Source organism: Apus apus, chromosome 4, assembly GCF_020740795.1.
Source record: "Apus apus isolate bApuApu2 chromosome 4, bApuApu2.pri.cur, whole genome shotgun sequence".
NCBI lineage: Eukaryota > Metazoa > Chordata > Aves > Apodiformes > Apodidae > Apus > Apus apus.
In genome coordinates, this window is record NC_067285.1 from 25,279,491 (window position 1) to 25,296,779 (window position 17,289).

Here is a 17,289-nt window from a genome sequence, read left to right on the forward strand (position 1 = left end):
TCTGGGTTTTTGAGGGTGTGGGAATCGTGCGCTCACTAACTGCATTAATGCTTTCTCCTGTTTACTTCTTGTGTTTCTTGTACATTGTTTTCGATTAAGCTTATCTAGTTGTGTTTACCATGTCTTAGGCAAGGTATTTAATAATTTTTTAAAATTTCCAGTGTATCATCAAATTGGTGGACAAAGGGTTTGAAACACTCCAGTACCCAGAGAAGCTAGGTAGTCCTTAATAAAAAAGAACTGTTTCCTGTATTTAAAGCGTTTGTATAGAATTGAAGATTAATTATAACTCAACTGCATGTATTATAGGATTAAGATCTGTGTTTTCAGTCCTACATGTATGCAAGATTATTATTTGATCCTAAGTTTCTAAGCTGATGTTGTCTGTCTGAACACTGGAGAGTGTTTCTCTGATCCCTGTAAGGTGTATTGTCAAAGGAAGAACATTAGAAATACTTTCTCCATTGCCTAGAACAGATGAAAATACTTCCTGAACTCAAAAGATCATTGGTTTGATCCACTGTAGTTTCTCACCTTTACTGAAAGTGGTCTTTAGTAAAGACCTTATGATTTCTTGTCCTTCATGCATGTCTGGAACACAACCATGCCAGTTGCAGGATCAGTTAGAAGAGATAACTATCTTTGATAATTGCTCTGTTATTACCTTTAATTAGTGTATGTACTGTGCTTGGTGTCTACTCTTTCCCGCTCTCCTTAGTCCACAAAGATTCAGGCTGTGGGTTTTGATGATTGTTTTTCTAATCAGAGTCTATCTGCAGAACCTAGTGAGTCAAGAACCTGTCTGATAGAAAGCTGTCATTTGTTTCATCACTATACCTACAGTAATGTTTGCTATAGTTCATGGAATCATTCCTCCAGTCTTTCCTTATACAGTCTTTTATACCTTTTTTGATGCATTCCTTTAATCTTAAAAAGCCGTTCATGTTGGCTTGCCCACATTGTGTTCTGCTGTCCTTTTTGATTCTTAGATTGTTCCAGGATGAAATACATTTTTGCTTTACGAGGCTTCCTTAAACATGCCTTCTCTATTAGTTTATTCCAGTCTGTTATAACAGAGGCTTATTCTGTGCTCCATGAAAGCTTTGAGATACTACCATTTATAAATGCTGCAGTGAACTAGACTGTTTCACTTTAGACCTTTGATTGCTTGATCCTAGGCTTCAGCTTTGAACCCTCTTTATTTAACGTTCTGGCTCAAGTTGCTGGACTGGTGCTGGATTTCTGTGCAGTCATTGCTCTGGGTGTGAAACAGGCTGCAGTGTCAATCGCTGTCCCAGCACATAAATGTGCGTGGAAGTCCACTTAAAAAGGGGGAGGATTTTTAGCCTTTGCCACTTCATTATTTGTTTTCAGTGGCACATTTCCTTAGGCAAGAATTTGCAAAGAGTTTTTAGAATCTCTGTTTTATGTGACATGAATCTGGGCTTTTTTTCAGATGCCTTGCAGGAACTCCTCCTGTCAGATTAGCATGGTCTAGTGGTCTGCATCCAGGCTAGGAAAAGAGCATCTGAGCTCTAATCCCATATATGATGCTGAGTGCATTGATCCTTTCCTCTTCAGGGTGCTGTGGATGACTGTGAATGTATGTCCTTAATGACTGGCATTATCTTCCTCCAGAGTAGGTCCTCTCTCCTTTCAAGACTCTGGTCTATAGATGTGAAAATCCTATGTCAATGTTGACGTCGAAATCCCTTCTCTCCTTACTGGTCTTTTTATGTCAACAGTTACCTGAGGGGTTCCTCAGGGAGAGGGGATAGTTTTGGCAGCAGAAATTTATCAGAATGGACAGAAGTGTTCATGTAGACCTACCAGTCAGTAGCCTCAGAGTTCTTCACCCTGGCAGAAACTAGACGTGATTTCCCTGTACCTTTAGACAATAAGTAGACTCTCTGGCATTCTAACCTGAGTATTTTCCCCAAAGGATTAGTTTACTACTTTAGCTTCCCTCTTTCTGAAACAAGGATAATGTTCTCTTCACAGGATTAGGTGAGGATTAGCTAGTGTTTATCAGCGGCTTGCAGATAAAAGAAATGCTTTGTTTACATGTGTATCTTTTAGACTGCATGGTCTTGATCACATGGCAATGCTCAGCTCTGCATTTGAAAAATACCTGATTTGGGATTCTGCTACAAAATAACTGTTACAGAGGGTTATTTTTACAATTGGATCCTGCTTTCTATAAATGCAAGTATTTTGAAGTTTGGAAACATTCTGCCCTATTTTCTTCTCTTACTACCTTTGAATTTTTTTGTATTAGTGTTAGTATATAGGATTTTTGTGGTCATGCTGGAAATTTCAATGTTTCTGGCCTAATGGCTCTAAATACTGTATAAAGGTAGAAGGAAACACAATGCCATCCTTCAAGAGTTATCTTACTAGAGAGACAGGCAATGTCTGCTGTTACCTTTCTGCACCAAATATTCCTGGTTCATGAAATATCTGGAACATGAAATTCACATTGTTTTTTCTGCTTCTTATATCCTTTCTGAAAACAAAGGTTTTGCAGCAGCAGGAAGCAGTCAGCAGTCTTGTTGGAAAAACATCTTGTTCTTCCCGATGTTTGCTCTGTGCAGTTTTCTTAATAACGTGAACAGATATGGCTCAGAAGACAGAGGGAGAACAACTATGTTGTGTAGGAAGTTAAAAAATGTGGGGTTTTTACAATTATTTTTTTTTGGCCAACACCACGGTGAAGCACAGTTTGGTTTTTTACCCTTCTGGATGGCCTTTGGAGTCGGAGCTGATATCCTGAATTGACGTGAAATTCGAGAGACAGCAAGCCAGATTTTTTTCTTTCCAGAGGGTTGTGCTAATAAAGAGGTAGAAGGATGATGTGTGTATAGCATACAAGCAGGAGCAATTCCACTGAGCAGCTTTTTATCCAACATCAATGAAATGACACAAAACGTGAAATTTTGAAATGCTATAATTTCTAATTTTTGCAGCACCAAACTGCAGGTTGCTAATGATTTGATTGATATTGCAGTGGACAAGATGAGATGGGGTATTGTATGAAGATACTGTTTTAATTCATCCAAATTTGGACAATTTGGCTTTTGGGGGGCTTTGTTCTGTGAGGAGGTACATATGTGGACTCTGAGCAGGAAGAAAATGCAGTAGAAATTTGTTCTTAAAGTAAAATACAGGACCAAAAGTATGCAGGGGGTGTGGGGGGCACATCACACCACCTTGGAGCCTGCATAATTACCCATTCTCCTTTCTCACTGAACAGTCAGTCAGTGCCCTGAGGTCTGTTCCTTATTCCCTCTGTCCTTGTTCCCTGGGTTTCTCTTACTTCTGAGGGTTATCCTTCTCTCTTCCTTCACCCATGTGTTTTTAAAATTACTTCAGTCTATTTGCCTTAGAGAAAATTTCCTAATACTTGGCTGCAAACCCGTTCTTTCAAGCCCTTCAAATAACCAGCTCCTTCCAGAAAACATTCCTGTGTTAATTTCCCTGAGAAATTTTTGCCCATTTAATCTTGTTCCTGAACTTTTATTGCATTTCTTTTAAGTTCCTCATAGAAGGAAGCATTTCTTACGTGTTTGTGAAAGGCCATTTATATAGTCCTCAGACAGTAAGTAGTCTGAGACAGTCTGTAGGCAATAGATACATCTCTCTAGCCTTACAGAAATATATATTTCTTTAACGTATTATCTTAATTTTTGCTCTCATTTATCTTGGTTTTGGCCCTCTATTTTAGCCACTTCCCCACAGAATCTCTAAGTCAACATCACTAAAAATAAAATGATCATATGCTAGACTAACCTGGAAGTACTTATCAATGTGTAAAGGAAGAGTTCCATTTTGTAAAGTACACTTAAAATAATTTATAAAAAAGCCCCCACATTGGTAGAGTTTGTGTAAATGTAATATAAAAGATGCAGCCTTCTTGCCACTAAAATTGCTTATGGAGTTTTCCAGCTTCAGTAGGAGCAGGAGCTAATCCAAAATGGTTCAGACCAAGAACAGACACCTCTATTTACCATCTGCTTAGATAGTATATTACTGCTTGATATACAGTAATACTTGGTGTTAGAATGTCCATTTTGATTCCTCTTATCCAGATGTTCTGAGAACATCAAATAGACATGGTTGCTGTTGAGATAGGAGGTCTGCTCAGTGCTGGTATAAACCACTGCTTTTCTACAGGCTGTGAAACAGAAACACTGTCCCTGTGATAAGCTCAGCAGAATTAAAGGGGCTTGAAGTCTTGGGAAATCCTCTGGGTCCCTTGCTGCTCTCCCTCCACCTTTCTCCTCTCCTCTTCCTTGTACGGTTTCTTCAGTTTTAGCTTCCAAAGATTAAAATCTTAACCCTGATAATGTCTTGTGGCTGTTGCAGACTTGCATAAATATTTTTCATAGGCTGTTTTGGTCATGTCAGGTTGTATTCTAGTCATTTTCCCAGAAAACACCCTGAGGAGCTGTGTACAACTCATCTGAAATGGTTTCCTATTTGAGCTTGTTACTAATGCTGTGGGATTTCTAAAGCATCCCAATTATATATTTATATATATCTATATCTATATATAGATATATATAAATGTTAATCATAATTTTGCACTGCGCAAACAGATTTGCTGTAGGAAATTGGCAGTAAAACCTGGTTCTTTGGGTCATTAGAACAGTATTATTTTCTGTGTCATCCCAGTTCTCCTGAAATGTTCCCAGGAGGCTGGGGAGTGTCATGCTGCAGCTCAGCTCGTGATGGGGAAGCTGTTCTGTGTGTGGCATCCATGCTGTGCTGCCTGTCTCACTTTCCCACCCGCTCACCCCTCCCCACGGCTGCCTCGATCAGGTCCATTCGCCTTTTCAGTGGCTGAGATAAGATGTCAATGAGAGGGGAGGAGGGCTAGCAGAGCTGCCGAAGGAATTGATTCTTGTCTGCCTCCCTGAGCAGTCTGTCTGCGCAGCAGCACATGATACGGTTTTGCACAATACCCTGCTAATGCCCTAGTCAGCAGCTTCCAAGAGAAGAAGAGTATTCAGCAAGGAAAAAAAAAAAATAATAAAAAAAAAGTCCTCTGCGAGCCACAGAGAGTGCATGGATCAGAGCTAAATTTGGAAACCTAAAGCTTATTTCGTGGAAGATTATTAGAATTATTTGGGTTTCCAAATGCATGCTCACACACATGTACGTATTGCTGGCCAGCTTTTCCATGTGACTTGGCTAGATCCAAATGTTATTTATAGATGGCAAGAGCAGTGATGGCATTATCTTACAGCACTCCAGTCCTGAAATTATAGCACTTGTGTGCTGGGAGAGGGGGCCAGATGACCTCTGTGAGAATTCAGGTGGGCTGCTCTTCTGTAAATGTCCATAGGGATGAGATAGTCACAAATAACCCTCTTCCCCATTTCTTTTTATTTTCCAACAGAGAAAAGAAAGGTATTGAAAGATCAGTGTGGGCTGTAATTTCTACTGACTTTTTCCCTAGATGCATGTGAAAAGCAATTAGCAATGTTCAGGTTTTTTACCCCTCCCCTTTTCCATAGGTAACCTATTTCTACCTATGTTAAGCCATAAACATTCCCCTGAAGACAGGGAAAAAGCAGTTTCTAATCTGACTAAAGCTAGTGTTCTTACTTAAGTTTTAAAATAAAACAGTCTCATGTTCAAAACCACTGTGTGCTTGTAGCTCAGCTAATTGCGCTGAGGCATGTGTGTGTGCACTGGAGCTGTGTCTTCGGATGCTGCCTGTGCAGAGAAACAGCTGGCTGATTTCTGCCTCTGCAGAGTGCAGCCTTGGTGCTGGAGCCAGGCTCAGCCGCAGCAGGGAATTCATCTCGCTGGGGGGAAAACACAAAACAAAACCAAATAAATGTCGGGGTGGGGGAGGTGGAAGAAGAAGAAAAAGAAAAACCCAGTCAGGTCAGGTTCCTGATCAGGTTTACAGCATGGTCATGCAAAGAGATGCTTCAGCACAGCTAGGAGCATGCAAGCCACAGCAGGGCATGGGCACACACAGCAGAAGACAGAGCTACCTGAAGGCAGTATTGCTGCTGAACACTTTGAATCATGAAAATACAATCAAAATAGTAAAACAGTCTGAAGATCAGGGGAAGGTTATTTAGAGGTTTCTTATTTTTATAGAGTTTTTTTGTGGCCCTACAACAGAGCATAGATTATTTGCTAGTTTTGCTTTATTGGTAATGAATAAACATAGCACACGATGTGTCTTTAAGAGTATTGATGCCTTAACAGGAGCATCCATAGCTCACAAAGTCTGCTCTTTTAATGCAACCAAATTTGAGGTGCGAAGTGTCCATTAGCCCAATGAACACAGCTAGAAGAAAGGAATTTTCAGAGTACAGAAGCATTTCTCTTTCTCAGCTTAGTTATCAAGTTCCCAGTGCTGCTTGGAAAATAATTGTTTGGCATTCAGCTTTGGTATGTTTATTGATTGATAATTAATTAGACAGTTCTCAAGAAAAGGTGTTGGTACCAAAGAAGCAGAATAGGTTGCTACTAAAGAGAAGATGACAGGGTTTGTGGGGTTGGTGGGACACAGAGAGGAAAAAGAAGTAATGACTGCTAGAAAACCAAAAGATGAACTCTCTGGTGAGATGGGAAATGTCACTGCCTTGGAATTGCAGCACACTCACGTGTTTGGCTGCTCTGTATTGCTTAAACAGAAATTAGTAACTTTAAAACTCCTGGAGGCTGGGTTTCTCTTCCCTGATGTCCCTAACTGTCTTCATTACGTAGTCTTCAGTACATAGAAATTATTTAATATATATTTATTATTTTTCTTCAGAGTGAAAAATAACATGCAAGGATAGAGGCAGAGTGCTTTTAGCTCAGTTCTGTTCAAGTACAAGGTTTGTATTGTGTGAAAAATGGTCCTGCAACCCCCAGCTTTGAAAACTAACATTTTTTTTTCCTTCAGCACTTTAAGTTGGCAAGGGTTGTATTATACCAATCGTACAAAAATAAAAAAATTCTGAGGACACCTGATAAAACATTATTTTCCCATAAAAGTGTAAAATAATGTAAAATTAAAGCAAAGAGCAAGATGGCAGAACCAAGAAGCAGAAGTTCCTAAAATAGCCTTTGGTCCTTCTCAGAAGTTCTGGCTGTGCAATGTTAACTTTGGAAACACGTTTCTGCTATAAAATTTGGTTGTGTGGTTTTTGTGATTATTTTTTTTTCCTCCTTGAAAGCCTCTCCAGATGTTTTACAGTTGTTTGAAAATGTTCCATGGCAGGCACAGAGACTGTGGGCACAGAGCAGTCACCCCTTGATGTGGTGATTGTGGTTTTTCCTTGCAAAGAGAGGAAGGTGTATGATCCTCTCTGTTTTGGGACTCACTCTGTCACAAATGGTGTGACCTTAAGCACATCACCTGCTCTCAGTTTCTTTCATCTTTAAAACTTAGCCAGCAAGCCATGTAGCTGTCTGGGCCACTTCAGCAGTCTCTGCAGGGAATTCCCACTATGTAACCGAGCTGTTAAGTATTTTTTACGTTTCTTGTTTTTTAGAATAATTATAAATACAATCCAAATGTAAATCTTTTTTCTGATGCAAGCAGTATCATGAAAATGCCTGTGTTCACAATGATAGACTCATTTGATTGTAAAAGACTTAAGAAAGTCATCTATGTCATGCCTCCTTGTCTGAAGAATCCCTAATACTGTTCTCACTGAATGTTTATCTGACCTTTACTTGGCATCTCCATTCATGGAAATTCCTTAACTTAGCCTTAAGGTAATTAGGAGCATTAGCATGCCCCTAATACCTACCCTGTGTCTTTGCATGTAATATTTTAGTGTTTCTGTTGTGGATATGGATAATGCTTTGTTACTCAGTAAATCAGAATACTGTTGTCAATAATACTTCTAAAAAAAAAAACAAACTCAAACTAAAGCCACCCAAAGCCCTACTCCATGCAATCTTTTCTTTTGCAGGTTATATTGATAATTTTTTAGATAGGTTATATTGATAGTTTATTGATAGTCATCGTTGTGAGGACTTTTCTTCCCCTTCTGTGGCTTTACATTGTGGTGGGGTGGAGAGGAAGGGGAACTGAACATCTTCCACTCAGGCAACCAAGGAGGCTGGTTGAGTTTGCTGAAGCAGAATGGCATGGCTAAGTCTCTGCACAGCTACTGCCTTCAGCTCTGCTTCCAAGAATTCCTGCCTTCAGAGATGGTTCTCACCCCATTGTTAGGAAGTGGCACAGTGTCATACTTTGTGCTTGTCCCTGTTGTATTTAGTTTCAGACCATTTCTCCAGCTTTTCAAGATTATTTCAACGCCAAATTTCTGCAATCAACTGATGCTTCTTTCCAGCTTGTGCCATCCGTAAATTCACCCAGAATGTGTTCTGGCCCTTTATCCACCTGCATCATAAATGAAGCATTCAGTTATTTCAGACCCAGAAAAAACTCCTGCAAAAACCCATCCAATAAGGCTTGTTCAGTAAGCTTAAGTTTCCAGCCATTTTTTGTCGTGTTCAGCTAGACGTTATTTCCTTTGTTTATTTGTAAGACTCATGTAAAGCAACACTGAAGCCTCACTAAAATTAAACTAATCTATGTGCAAAGTCTCTTGTCTGTTAGTGTAATGAAAGTACAGAATTGTGGCATGATTTCTTCCTGACAAATCTGTTTTGATTGTTACTCATTTTCTACTTTCCTCTTGGTCCTTTTGAATAGCTTGAGTTATTTTTCCCCAGCTGGGAAGCAGAGGTTAAATTCTTATAGTTGGTTATTCCTTTTCCATTTCTGAACATAGACACTCTGTTTTCCCTTTTTCAGACTTTCATCTTCACACTGATTGGGCATGGATGCCCTGTGGTGAAACTGGTTAAGTGCCTCTGGTATTTTTTATTTTTTTTTCCTAGCACTTTTGGGTTTTAGTGGTAGTGTTAGCTTAGTTGTTTACAGTACCATTTGGAGGGCTCAGGATGGATTAAGTGAAACTAAGCTTCTCGCCTACAGTTCACTGATTTGAATCTTTCCAAGAATGGGTTAAAATGAGTCACTTCCATTTTCTCAGATGCCTGTATTCTGTGTGAAATCTGTTGATGACTAGAACTGGCATTACAAAATAAAAGCGTACACCAGTAATGAAAGACACTGTTGTTTGCAATCTAAGCAGTGAAACCAACAGTTGGATGAGTAAGAAAACAAGCAGTCAAATGCTATTGGAGTGCATTTCCTTTGGAAAGTCATATCCAAGATTCACTTGCTGGTGGGCTTTCACCAGCTTTGTCTTCTCTTTATAATGGGGCATGTTTTCAGATGTAGCAATGTGGGTATGTCTAGGCTTAAATGAGATGCTTACGTATTTTATCTGGATCCATGCAGAATGTTTTGTGCTTTCCAAATCAAGCCATTGTTGGTGTGTTTTGTAATGTATTACTTCAAAGTTTATGTAGTGAGTCTGGTAAGATGCTCTGCCAAGTTCTGGCATGTGTAAAAGGAAACTGGGGAGTCCCAGTTCCACTGAATTCATAGGATAAGGATAGCAGTGTTCAAACCTGTGTCTCCAGCATGTACTATTCCAGCTGGCAAGAGCTTTTGGGGAAGCCTATATATATTCTTCAGAAGAATTTGTGAAGATCTTAAAATATACCAAGGCAAGCTGGACCTATATTCAGGACCAAACTTGTACATAAAGTCATTCTCATGCAGCAGCCTTGAAAGCATATGCTAGATAACTCTCAGATTTGCAGTAAGGGTTTTATTGAATAAAACCTCTGTTAATTAATTTGATATTACATTCAGTTTAATTAGACATTCCTTGTGTTATCTATTTTGCTATGAGCCCGTATGGTGTTTGCTTTTTAATGATAATACATAATTCCATTATAGATCCTACCAGCACAAAGCTGAGTATTTCTGCAGGACACAGCAGTAACTATAGTAATGAAGGAGGCGTTGGTGATAAAGGTCATTACTTGGATATTAGTGGTAGAAACACGTTTCATGCCCAGTATCACAATGTTGAAGTGTGGCTGTTGACTCTGTGTTCCCATTGCTATTAGCAGAGCAGCTCATGCCTCCCAGAGCAGCATCTGAGCCTGCCACTTCCTTTGCTCTGTTGGGAAATTCAGTTCCACACACTTTGCTGTGCCATCACTGGGATTAGCACTGGTTAAAGCTGTGTGCATTTGAACGTGGTAACTAAGATACAACTTGCTCTCCTCACTGCTCTAATAGTAGAGTGGTTTTGTGTTGGTACTTTTAAGTTCAGCTAAGATCAGTCAGTTTGATCCATCTTGTTCACTTTAACTGTTCAAGGTAGCATAACTGATTTTGCCAAATGGAGAACAGCAAGCGCAGTCCTCAGCCACTGGAAAAAAAGCAGCCAGCTGGGGTGTAAACCTCCTGGGCTTGAGGTGGGAGCAAGCACTGGCTCTGTGCAGTGGGCCCTGCGTGCAGAGTGGGCATTTGATGGCAGCTAGGGATGTAGGCCTGGGAGGAGAGGTGGGACCACTGAGGGTCCATGTTGAACAGCCAGACTGCTGAGAAATTACTACTTCTGCTTTGTAATTAGCGTTTTATGTACTTCTTTTGTGCTCTCAGCATTTAGGCAGATACAGAGCAGAAGCTGTGTAATAACAGGGGTAGGGCTCGTCTGTTGCAGGGTTAGGACACATAGCTGTACCTTGAAAGAACTAAACAGGAGGGCAAATGCCTACTCTGAATTTCTCCTAATGAAGAGCTACATCCTGTTTCTTTTGTGGCCTTGCATTTCTGCCCTGACTGGTCCAATGGGTTAACCAGCCATCACCAAGCTCTACCGGAGTGTGAGTAGGACAGCTGCAGGGAAGTCAATCCTTGAAACAGTATGAGGTGACCAGATTCTCCCTCTCTATATTTCCCAGCTGTTTAAAAGCAAAATGGCTTTTAAAACATTTGATCTACTGCTTCCCAAAATTGTGGACAAGGTTTCCATCTTCTTAATTCAATTGGAGTTACTTTTCTAACACTATAGCACGTTGAGCATTAGGTAGTTAACATAGAAAATATATTTTTCCAAACAGTATATAGTATCCGCTTTTCTGTGTAAAAAGAATAACATTCTTAAATAGCCAAGACAATAGCTATTTCTACTCCTCTTCACTGCTTCCCTTCCCGCCTCACCAAATTACCTCACTGGGTAGTTTATAAAAACTGTATTTAGATTGCAGTCTATGCAGAAGAGGATAGAAAGCCCTTGGGAGCTCTGTATTCCACTTATGTGGAATTCTCCATATAAAAAATATGAATTTGTTTCTAAGAGCAACATAAAATTAATGGATATGATCCATGAAAAATGCTATATTACTTACGCTGTAAATATCTTTTCAGCCAAATGCGTTTCCTTCTGAGACACAAAACCAAACTAAAGAAATAGTGCTGAACAGATAGTTCTCTGAATCAAACTCCTCCTTTTTTTCCTAATATTTTCATTGCAGTGAGTAAGAAATACGGGGTCTGCCAGTCTGCCTATTGAACTATCTACTGCAGCTTAACTGCAGCAAGGAAGCAGTAATCCTATTGTGCTCCTCCAGCAGTCTCCTGGGAAGCAGAAGGCATTGAAATTACTGAGCTGTTGTCCTATCTCCTCCTCACCTGTCTTTGTAGCTGTAAACACAGTGTCTGCCTGTAAATAACAGTTTGCTGCACCTTTAAGCACGTTCCCTAACAAGAGGCAGTGATTTACTGAGGTGATAAGCTGTAACTAATACTAGGGTATCATAATAGGTAAATAGATTAGCACCGTGCTTCTCTGTATTTTGCTTTCTAGGGAGCCCACTGGCTCATTCACTCAGAGATGCTTACTATGGCACTTTGCTCCTCGCCGAGTTAAATGAGTCAGTTACAGGATTGCAGCTATCCTTGCCAGTGTGGATGCAGCTAATGAAATGCATTAGTGAATCTATGGGGTAGTATTGATCACTTAGCCTGTTTGCCTTCCCCTTTCTGTTCCCTGACCCAAAAATGCATTGTAATGGGCTGTACCAATATTTGATGCTGTGACTATAATCTATCCTTTGGGCTGTGTCATCAGCATCCCTCCTGTAACTGTTGCCAGTACACTGGCATCATTTGTTGTCAAGAAGTAAGAAGCAGCATGGGCAGCCTGGCATGATCTGTGTGTTCCCCTGCTTGATTTCCCTGGTTTCCCTAATGGAAGGGATGGACGCTTCCAGAGCAGGGGTGTTCCTCCTGTTGGGTGATGGGTGCACATGGCTCTGAGGAATGGGCAGCAGAGGCCTTTGTTTCTGTGCTTCCTGACAGGTTTTCCGCAAACAGGGCACTCACAGGAAGGGAGTGGTACTAGGGAATGTGGCTGGTCCTAATAATTGTGTCACAAATCTTGTGATATTTGGCACGTTCTTAAAGACCTGGCTTCTAGAAGCAGCGAATTAAATAACAATTGCTTCCTTTCTCTTTCAAGCAAGGCTTAGCTCTGTGGTTGCTGAGAAATGCTTGAAATGTGACTTGAGCTGAAAGGAAAAAAAAATCTTCGCCTTCAAGCCCTCTTCTCCTCCTGAAGCTCCCAGTGTGGATACCTTGTGATGTCATGGTTTTTTTCAATGAAAATGTTTAAAAATATTGGAGGCATTGAGAAGGACATAAAGCATGGCCAACTCTGGGTGTGGAGGAGTATTCATTAGTATTTTAAGGAGAGGTCAGGCACATTCTGTGCTGAGACACGCTCTTGCCACATTTGATCCTCTGCAGAGTAAGGAGAGAAAAATGGGACTGAGCAGCAGAAAGCTGAGTATCTCTGAATGGGTTTTTTCCCCCCCTTCCTTAGGGAAACCCCTTGGGCTACTCATAATGGAAATTTCTCTTGTTTTTAAATCTTTCTGGTTTTCTCTGTTTCACAAATGTGAAAGCTGAGGCTGCTCATTTTTGTGTTGGTTTCTTAATGCAGTTGTTGTTAGCAAATCAGTATTGATTTATTTCTATGAAAATACATCAAGGCTTAAAGTAAAATACAATCCCATTAAGAATAGTACAGGTTTTGCAAATAGAGAAGAGTAGGTCAAATATTGCACTAATCATCCTAGAGTGTGTCCCTTTAAGCCAAATAGATGTGTGAATACACTTAAACTGTCAGCACATCATTTAATTGCCATTATTATGCATCTTTTGGCATGAGGTGACAGAGCCCTCTGTGGCTGAGCAGGGCTGGAAAACATCAGTTCTGTTGTATTAACTAGGTTGCCTTTTACACCTGGGCTACCTGTGTGGTTGTGCATGTTTAAGGATTTTTCCTTTTCTGCCATTGCAACAGTTGACTTCAACCTGAGGAGGAAAGCCACATTATTGTATGCAAGGGACATTGCAGCAATGCAGCACAGGAACACGATTTAAATCTGATCATTAAACTGCCGCAGCAAGAGGCTGTGAAGAGATGGTGTGGATGGTCCATCTGCAAAATCTGTGCTCCTGTTGTACAAGGAGGAGGGGTGGAGGAGGGAGAATAAGCAGCTGCTTGGCTGTGCTGTGAGGGGGAGAGACTGACTGTTGGCACCATCTGTAGCTGTCCTTTGTGCTTGCTGCTTTATCTGTTCATTATAGTATGATACTGAATTTCTCGTGCTTTGAGTGTAAATGAGTTGAGATGTGCCTAATACTGTCAGCATAAAAAGCAGTAACTAAGTACACTAAAGATGAATAGTGTAATCTGTAAATTCATTTTGAGTTTGTTTCATCTTGCTTGAATAGCCCAGGAAGTGATGTTCTCCGAAGCCAGCTGTACCAGATGTGTTTGTGGGGGTATATGTTAATGTTACCAAGCAGAGAGCAGAGCAGTGGAGGTGAGTGGGGCAGAGCAGAAGGGAGATGGCCCCAGCACTTCCAGCAGAGGAGAACAGACCGTTTGAGAGGGTTCTTGCTGCTGCTGAGCAGGATAAGAGGGGGGCTGGCAACTCCTAAGGTAGCTACAAACAGCTCTGTTTTCATTCTGTGCACAAACACCGAGGCAGGGAAGAGAGTGATTATTATACACGGTACATGAGTTGAAATGTCCCAAGAGAGGAAAGGTTAAACCTTTCTGTAATGAGTGCTGTGATAGGGATGAGTAAATTTGTTACGTTTTATACCTGCATTCTCTTAGTTTCTACAAACATGAGTCCTCTCCAGATAACTTGTAGAATGAAATGGTCCAGCTTATCTTGAGGGCCTCTTTGTTCTTTGATGGTTACATTTCACCTTTATGAACATGTATTGGATATAGCTAATAATAATAACAACTCATTAAAACCTTTTCTTCACCTCACCAAAGCAATGTTATCTCATTAGCATATTGTTTTCCAGGAGTTACTCTCCTATTTTCCCAAGCAGGTTTGGTTTTTTGTTTGTAGATCTTTCCCTCAGACCCATCAGGTTGCTGCTTTTTATCCTATTTGTCAAGTGCATACAAGTGTATAAAGGTGGGCAGAAGGAGCAACTCCCTCCTCCCATCAAAGCCTCATTTAAGATGGACGATTCCCATTTGACACCATAGTAATTACCCTTGGCTGTGGAAGTGCTCAGCATCCACTATTATTCTGCAAAGGCTGTGTTCAGTGTTCTGCAGAACACTTTGTGTTTCTCAGAGCTCAAGTGGCTGTGGTGCACGGGAAGAAACCCTGCAAGGCAGGGATTTGTATCTCCAGCCGGCTGGAAAAGGGGGAGGGGGGCCTTTGTCGCTGGCACATTAGTAATGATATGCCAGGGATAAAAGGTGAGTATAATTTGATCAAATGCTTTTTGACAGATTCCTTGGCTAACAGAGGAGCAGCTTAGACTGACACTCGTCGCTGGAGCATTTCGTGGAGCTCGGGGGAATGCTTTCTGTGGGCTACGTGTGAGGTTGACAGTTTCCAAGTGACCATATTTAGTTACGTAAAGAAGCGGTGTCCCCTTTTTATCACAGCAGAGCTCTAAAATGCCTCCCTAAACACTGCTCTTGACCTTCTGCTTGATAAACGCAATGAAATTACTACGTCTCCTTTGTCCAGATGTGTGATTAATTCACAGGAATGGCCTGGGCTTTAAGTATTTTTGTTGTGTGGCCATTAAACTTGAGAAATTCCAGTTGTTTCTTGTACTGAATAATCATATTTGTAGGTGTTCTTGGGCAAATCAGGTTCCTTTTCTTTTCCCCTAGGAATACTACTTTACAATTAGTGTTTGGAATTTGTTCTACTAAGTATGTATTAACAGTACCTGTGAGTAGCTCCTAGAAAAAGTGTTGTACCCTGAAGTGATAGTTTGTAACTGCTTATGATTGTGTTATTTGGTGAAAAGACAACCATTAGAAAAATAAAACATCAGAATAAAATCCTCCATTTTGGAGAATTGTGTACTTGTCTCTTTTAAACCAGCAAGCGTAAAATTACATGTAGAGCTCTCCTACTCTAAACCACTGTGGCAGTTTAGGTTTTGAGTAGTCTTCTGGTTCTCACCTACTTGTGCAATCTATTGATTTGTGTTCAGTTCATCACACCTCAATAAAGCACTTAGTTAAAATTTAAATACGAAACATTTTCTGGTTCTGAGGGTTTTGTAAAGAATGCTTTAAAGAAGGAAAACCCTAAGTGCTTCCTATTCAGAATGTTTCTTCAACTGCTAAATTTTGCAATTAGTCTCCACTTTGTTCTGGTGAAACTCGCATGGTACCGTGGTGACTCTTTACCTGAGCCACTTATGATTCAGGCAGCTTTGAGGCTCAGGTGGCTGTTACTGAAGTGGGGTGTCTTGACAGGGTGTGCTCACAAGAGCCAGATTTCATCACAGTCAGCTTCTGGAGCTCTGCTTGCTGCCGAGTAGGTGGTTGCTGTAACTGAGTGTGGGTGCGTAAGGGAGAGGCCACATTTTCAGAGATAATGACCCTTTTCATGTGTTCAGAGAGAGCTGCAAGCTTTCTGTCCCTCTAGGAAATCTCTGTATCTTCATAGTTCATAAGTGTGATTTTGTTGTAAGCACAGAATTACCCTAATTGATCAGAAGATTAGGCACATAATGGAAATAGAGATTTAGGGGTTGTATTGGGTCAAATATGGATTTAAGTGCCCAACTTTGTATCCATACATCTGTATGGCCATGTTCTCCTCTTTATCTATTTAAGACTGGTAGCTGATAGCAGTTTTGGAAATTAATTTCTGCACATGGGTTCCTCTTTATGCCTCTCCAATTAAGCTTTTGCACAAAAATAGCCAAACAAAAAAGAGATCTTGTTCCTTGCTCCTCTCTTTGAATGATGCCTTCTGTATGTCTTTGTTATATTTCCAGTAGTGTGAAATGAATTCTTCTGCATCTTTTTTCCCCTCACAACATCTGTCCTATGTACTTCTGCCTCATCCATTCTTCATCTCTGTGCCACTGGGCTCAGACAAGTTCTCTCATGCCTCCTGGGCTGTGCAGAGTATTTGTAACTTGTGTAAAACATTATAATGATAGTGTGGGGCAATTACAGACTCAATTTAATAGGATAATAATTTGAGTGCTGGTTCATGGACAAGCTTTTCACTCCTGGTGTTTGACTGTTCAGACTGTGACTTATGTTGCAGTAGCTTGCATCCTCACTCGGCTGTGCTGGTTCCTCAGTTGTGCACTCACTGTCACCGTGTTCTCTTTGTGCAGCGCTGCTTTCATCGTGGTGTGAGGAGCTGGGTCGACTCTTGCTGCTTCGCCACCAGAAAAGCCGGCAGAACGATCCTCCAGGGAAGCTACCCATGCAACCCCCCATGAACTCTATGAGCTCCATGAAACCCACCCTCTCTCACAGGTGAGTCTCAGCCTGGTCTGTAGGAGTGGTAGTCTGTACAGATGTACCACTTGACACATCTGTTAATTGAAATGCTTTTTACTGTTGATGGAGGTAGCTATACTGTTTCATGTGCTGAACAGCACTACAGACAACGGGGGATCTGTAATTACAGCAAATACTAAATAAACTTAGGTTTTGTCTTTGCTGTTGCCTGGTGCATAGTGAAGTGATGCTTCCATCTTCAAATCTGTGCTCAGATGAAGTGGGCTTGCTTTCAAACTTCAAGTTGTGTCCCAGAGATGAAGTTCTACGTGTCTCTCACCAGACATGTTCTTACTGTATATCTAAATACGCTGGCTTTTCTTGAGGTTATAAACATTTCATTGATGTTCTATTTTTTAAGTTGTCTTGGAAATGTATTGTGTACAAGGCAGCTGTATAGATGGGAGAGTGTCCTATACCATCTTATATGAGGTGAGGATCACAAAGCACTTAGTTAATTTAGAGAAAACATGAGCATTAAAGGACACACCAGAAGAAGCTGAAGATGTGTAGCCTTTGATAT

At 40.7% G+C, this 17,289-nt stretch overlaps 1 protein-coding gene across 8 annotated transcripts in view; it reads left to right on the forward strand.

Annotated features, from left to right (window-relative positions):
- Window positions 1-17,289, forward strand: part of ZMIZ1 (zinc finger MIZ-type containing 1) — a 345,681-nt gene that overhangs the window by 276,220 nt on the left and 52,172 nt on the right. For all 8 annotated transcript variants that reach the window (XM_051617531.1, XM_051617530.1, XM_051617534.1 and 5 more), the window contains one exon: window positions 16,598-16,742. In XM_051617531.1, the coding sequence (XP_051473491.1) occupies window positions 16,598-16,742 (145 nt within the window). The remainder of the gene's footprint in view (window positions 1-16,597; window positions 16,743-17,289) is intronic.